This window comes from Cibotium barometz, chromosome 56 (genome assembly GCF_041138505.1).
Source record: "Cibotium barometz isolate CiBa-2024 chromosome 56, ASM4113850v1, whole genome shotgun sequence".
Lineage (NCBI taxonomy): Eukaryota > Viridiplantae > Streptophyta > Polypodiopsida > Cyatheales > Cibotiaceae > Cibotium > Cibotium barometz.
The window spans coordinates 17,337,905-17,343,639 of NC_141101.1; the positions used below are offsets into that span (position 1 = coordinate 17,337,905).

Sequence of the window (5,735 nt, forward strand, 5' to 3'; positions counted from 1 at the left end):
CTTATGTGGCCTTCATTGAGAACCCTTTGGGAACCAAACCAGTAGTGAAAATATGGACTAAGAAAAGAGACATCTTGGAGAAACAATCTCCCAAAGGGTGCACAACTAAAGCCATAATTGAAGCATGTATCTATCTTGGTTACCAACTCTCCTAGAAACAGTCTTCTTTTGTGATGGAAGATGGCAAATGGTGTTTAATATGTGATTTTCTCAACATGGAGATGTAGAAGTTAAAGGTTTTTCTTTTGGAGTTGGGTTTGAGTATGAAGATGTAAGATGTAAAGCTATAAAGCCATTTTTGGAAATATATATATATATATATATATCGTTTGCACAAAAAAGCCTTTCATTTTATTGTTGACAACACATCGCAATAGAGATTGATTGGCCTACCATGTCTATCTTGCATTAGTGTGGAGATTAGCATCATGAGTCATCTTGATTGTTATGAGCCTCCTGCATGATCTTTCTCGTGTTCACAATTTTCTTAACAATTTTCTCGTGTTCACAACCTGGTACTTCTCTGGTCATCAAAAAATATTATTATGCTCATAGGTTTCACTCATGAATGAGCAAAGAACGAATCTTTTCCAAATTATTTTTACTTAACCCCAACATAAAGTAGCCACAATGAGAGCACATATATTCTTCTATTCTATTAAGCACACGTTTGCTCCCTTACCAACCAACTGCATTTGCATTTGCATTAAAAACACGAAATCAACTGCATTTGCATTAAAAACAGAAGCTAAGAGTGTAGACGAAGTTTACACACGAAATCAACTATATTTGCATTAAAAACAGAAACTGATCCGCACATTTACAACACTCAGCACACCAATCGTTACCTCACTAAACACACGACTGTATATTTACATTATCAAGCAACGTAGCATTACGGGAGTTATGCACTACACTTCCCGGTTGCATTCTGCAGGGCTACTCGCATAACGGGCACGGTCGGTGCAGTAGTCGTAGACCATGAAGTTTTTCTTCACCCATTGCAGCTTGTCGAGAATTCCCGTATCCAGGGTGTCGGCCGTCAACTCGTTACCGCCGGTAGCTTGAAAGTTTCTGTACGATGCGATGAATGGGGCGTGAGCCCAGTTGATCTTCACAAGACCTCCACGTGTAGCCCAGCTGTCGCCGTTCCATAGGCTCGAGAAAACCCGCAAGGGCTGCTTGCTGAGGTAAGGCACCCCCACGGCTTCGTTATTGGAGAACACGCGGATGGGCGTGCCATCCACCATGAAGCTGCATAATTAAGGTCGCATAAGCCAATGAGGCACGCTAATGCCCCTAAATGTATTTACACACACACACACATATAGATATACCACCACATTTCATTGTCGACGCTCAGAACATCCATGCATGCTGCCATGCATAATTATGGTTCCCATACATGCTAATACGCACTATTTAACACTTATAAAAACACCAATTAGGCATGGTAGAATGCGAGGAAATACAATGACAGGAAGACATTGCCTGCATACACTTACAGAATCCTCTGCTTGCTCCAGGCTATGGAGTAACTGTGGAAGTCGGCACTAGGGTCGAACCACAAGTAGATTCGCTGCTCCCTCCCGCCCACTCCATTGGAAAACACATTCGTTTGAAGGATATAAGGCTCGCCCGTTGAGTTGCCCAAAAACTCAAAGTCTAACTCATCATGGTTTGCAGCTTCCGAAGAGAGCTGTTTGTCATCGCAAATGGTGTCAGAATTTCATACAAGGAGAGACAATGTCGACTAACACCACGGTATACCCCATGGTATACCTACCATGATCATATATGCTTCAAAAGGATAAAAGCTGCTTACATAGTAGGCGGTCACCGTCCCTGCAGAATCTCCTGGAACCAACTTGATTTGCATATCGATATTACCAAACAAGTAGCTCTCCTTTGAAGCAAAACCAGAACCTGAAAGAATTAGAAGACAAATTACACTTTAAGTTATGCATGCTTTGAATTAGAGAGAAAAATGTAGAATTCAACGTGCAGATTATGGGCCGGATGGAAGCTGGTAAGTAAGCGTACCAGTGAACTCATCCAGAACAAGCTGAAGCTCTTGGCCGGCGCCTAAGAATTTCACATTGGAGGGCGCCCAATTCACCACAAAGCTCTGTTGAAAGTCGCTACAGAGGGTGAGGACAGGCAGCGAAAGAGAGAGGAGAAGCCAGAGCAGGCGCTGCGACATGATGGGAGCTATGAGGAAGAGCAAAGACAGGGTAGGTTGTTGTGTGTGAATCATAGGTAATGCGGAGAGAAAGACGTATATATATATAGCAGCTTGGGAGCATAGACACGACCTCTGTGGAAATGCAGCCGAGCACGGTGGCAGCTCAGCACCCACAGGTCCTCCGCCACGTAAACTACAGAAGAATGTATCTTCTGACACGCGTCTCGCGAAAATCACAACAAAAAATTTACCATAGCCGCAAATCCGAGTCAGCCAAAAAAGGCTTTGAAACTTCAATACTACGTTTAATTTGCCACGCAATCATCTCATCATTGGGCCAGACAAAGTATAGCTGGGACCCGTTGCCATAAAGGCAACCAGCTCAGCGTGGTTTGGCAAAGCTTTGGTCGGATTCCGGATCCTTGCTGGCACAACTGGAGCGAATACGTAAGCAGTCGTGGTCACACGTGTCACTATCAGCCCCACAAAAGATCCTCGAAATCTCGCTCGGCGGCCTTTTCATGCACGGGCCAGCCTGGCGTCCGCGAGGCAAAACGATTCTTCCACGTAGGACGCCAAAACGCATCTCGATTCTCGCTGTACGTTTGTGAAATATAATGCTAACGTTATTTTTTTTCCTTCATATGTAAAATTCCTGTATAATACATATACATACATATATTAAATAATAAACTATTCAACTAGGCCATAGATATATATATATATAGTCCACCAGCGAATAATAAATTATTCAACAACTAAGCTTACAGCTAACCCGAGTTAGGAAAACACCCGAGTTAGCCCAAACATTCCCGTTCTGTATACAAGCTGTTTCGTCGGCCGTTTCTAATCACATACCGCCAGCTGTGCCTGCTTTTCACCACCGTCAACTCACAACTGAGTCACAAGTGCCCTCTGCCTACTCGTCTACGGTCTACCTACACTAGGCTGTTACGCACACCTTGCACACCATCCTCCTACCCCCACCTCTAGCCACCACGTTCTCCTCTGGCTTTGATATGTATCCAAAATATTTATACACCTAAAATGTTTTTCTAAGGGTTTCCATTAACTTTTTACAAGCACAGAGGCCGATTTTGAAGGTGTAGGGAAAGGCCATGAGGAGGCCTTTCCTATCCCTACAGGAAAATGGGGAGCTAGTGTTAGCCAATGACCACTCTTGTGTCATAGCAACCAGCCCAATCTGAGTCCGAAAAAGCATGCAAATCTAGTGGCAACGATCCCCCCTTGGGATAAAACAACCCAAGATGTATGGTGCCACTCAAGTAGTGAAAGATGCGTTTAATTGCCTTCCAATGCTGAGACCCTGGGCTATGCGTAAACCTGCTCACCTGTGAGACTGCAAACTGAATGTCCGGCCTCGTAATGCATACATAGATGAGGCATCCAACAGCTGTCTGATAGAGTGTGACATCAAAGTGATCTCCAGCATCATGAAGACTCAACTTCAAACCTGTCTCCATTGGAGTAGCAATAGGCTTACAGTCTTCAAGGCCAAATCTCCGCAACAATGTCTCAATATACTTTGTCTGACACAAAGCAATACCTCCATCACACTGCTTAAATTGTATCCCCAAATAATGATGCAAATGCCCCAAATCTGACATCTCAAAAGAGGCATTCAAATCAGCCTTAAAATCAGCAATATGACTCTCATTTGGTCCTGTGAGCAGCATGTCATCGACATAGAGAGCAATGATTAGATGTACATCATCCACACGTTTAACATACAAAGTGCTTTCTATTGGACTTTTCTGAAAACCATGTGCAGTCAAATATGCATGTATCTTTTCATACCAATCTCGTGGAGCTTGTTTTAAACCATATAAAGCCTTTTTTAACCTGCACACTTTGTTTTCCTGCCCTCTTTGAACAAAACCACGAGGCTGCGATACATACACCTCCTCATGCAAATCTCCATTCAAGAATGCAGTCTTTATATCCAACTGATGTACATTCCAACCATTATGAGCTGCCAATGCACAAATGCTACGAATGGTAGTCATACGACAAGTGGGAGCAAAGGTCTCATCAAAATCAATGCCCTTTTCTTGAGCATAACCCTTTGCAACAAGCCTAGCCTTATAGCGATCAACACTGCCATCTAGCTTTCATTTCAACTTAAAAAACCCACTTACATCCAATGGCCTTTTTACCAATAGGCAAATCACACAAAGACCATGTACCATTCTTCATTATAGCATCATATTCACTTTGCATTGCAGCCAACCAATTTTTTGATTTTTGTGCCTCATCAAATGAAAGAGGTTCTTCCTCTTCACACATACTAGACACAGCCAAAGCATAACAATCTGATGTATAAGAGGCATGCTGAAAACCTGAACGAGTACGACTAGTCATAGGTGCATCAATCTTACTATCACGCAAGGTTTGCACCAGCCATTTAGGCATACCTCTAGCTTGCTCATTTTCAACCCTATCCTCATGAATTACATCCTGTAAATCTGCATCAGAAATAAGCTGATCTATGATGTCGTTTGAAATCTGCATAGGCTGAATATTTGCCTCATTAGGACTTACATTTGAATTCCCACCTGTAAACAGTGTAAACAGAGGCAACAATGTATCAAATACATCCCGTGAGCTCACACCTGTCTCTTTGGTACATGATAACAAAGGCTGCACAGCATCTTCCACAAAAACAACATCTCGACTAATCAAGATACGCTTTGACTACGGATGATACAATCTGTAACCCTTGCTCTCAGCGCTGTAACCAACAAAAATGCATTTGACAGCCTTATCATCCAATTTTCTGCGTTATTGCATAGGCCAAGCAACCAAAGACACGCAAGTGACCAATAGAAGGTTTCCTGCCATGCCAAGCTTCATATGGAGTAATAGACTGCAAGGCCTTAGTGGGACACCTGTTGAGTACATATGCAGCACACATGACAGCCTCAAGCCAAAACGCATGTGGCAAAGCTTGGCTCTTGACCATACATCGTGCCATCTCCATAAGTGACCTGTTCTTCCTCTCAGCAACACCATTTTGCTGAGGGGTATACGTCACTGTACATTGGTGTTTTATCCCACGACTAGCCAGAAATGCATCAAACTCTTTAGACATGTACTCCCCCCCTCAATCAGAACGGAGGGTGCCCACAGTACAATTGGATACATTTTCAACCATAAGAAAAAACTGTTTGAAGCACAAAAACACTTCGGGCTTTGCCTTTAGTGGATATACCCATGCATGCCTTGAGTAATCATCAATGAAAGTCACGAAGTACAAGTGTTTACCAAATGACGGAGTTTGCATAGGCCCACATACATCACTATGTACAAGTTGCAATTTGCGAGTGGCCCGCACAGAACCATCCTTTGGAAACGCAGAACGCTGCATTTTGCCCAAAATATAGCCTTCACAAACATGTTTTAATGGTGCCTCAAGAGGGGGCAATGAAGCAACCATATCAAATTTCTGCAAACGCAGCAAACTAGCAAAGTTCAGATGACCAAAACGAGCATGCCATAGTTTTGCATCTGAAACTGCCTTTTCATCCGA

General features: G+C 43.1%; 1 protein-coding gene across 1 annotated transcript; it reads right to left on the reverse strand.

Annotated features, from left to right (window-relative positions):
* Positions 1-766: 766 nt before the first annotated feature.
* LOC147606965 (xyloglucan endotransglucosylase/hydrolase 2-like) lies at positions 767-2,270 on the reverse strand. Its single transcript, XM_086791324.1, has 4 exons — positions 2,044-2,270; positions 1,826-1,926; positions 1,506-1,699; positions 767-1,254 (listed from the first exon to the last, which is right to left on the reverse strand). The coding sequence occupies exons 1-4, from the start codon at positions 2,255-2,257 to the stop codon at positions 912-914; spliced, it is 852 nt and encodes a 283-aa protein (XP_086647450.1). The 5' UTR covers positions 2,258-2,270; the 3' UTR covers positions 767-911.
* Positions 2,271-5,735: the final 3,465 nt, after the last annotated feature.

Bases quoted from the DNA above. Each gene is read 5' to 3' on its own strand.
- LOC147606965 (XM_086791324.1), bottom strand. From the start codon at position 2,257: ATGATTCACACACAACAACCTACCCTGTCTTTGCTCTTCCTCATAGCT. The intron at 1,700-1,825 runs GTAAGCAGCTTT...GATGACAAACAG, and splicing joins GGACGGTGACCGCCTACTAT to CTCTCTTCGGAAGCTGCAAA. The intron at 1,255-1,505 runs GTAAGTGTATGC...TTAATTATGCAG, and splicing joins TGGAGCAAGCAGAGGATTCT to CTTCATGGTGGATGGCACGC.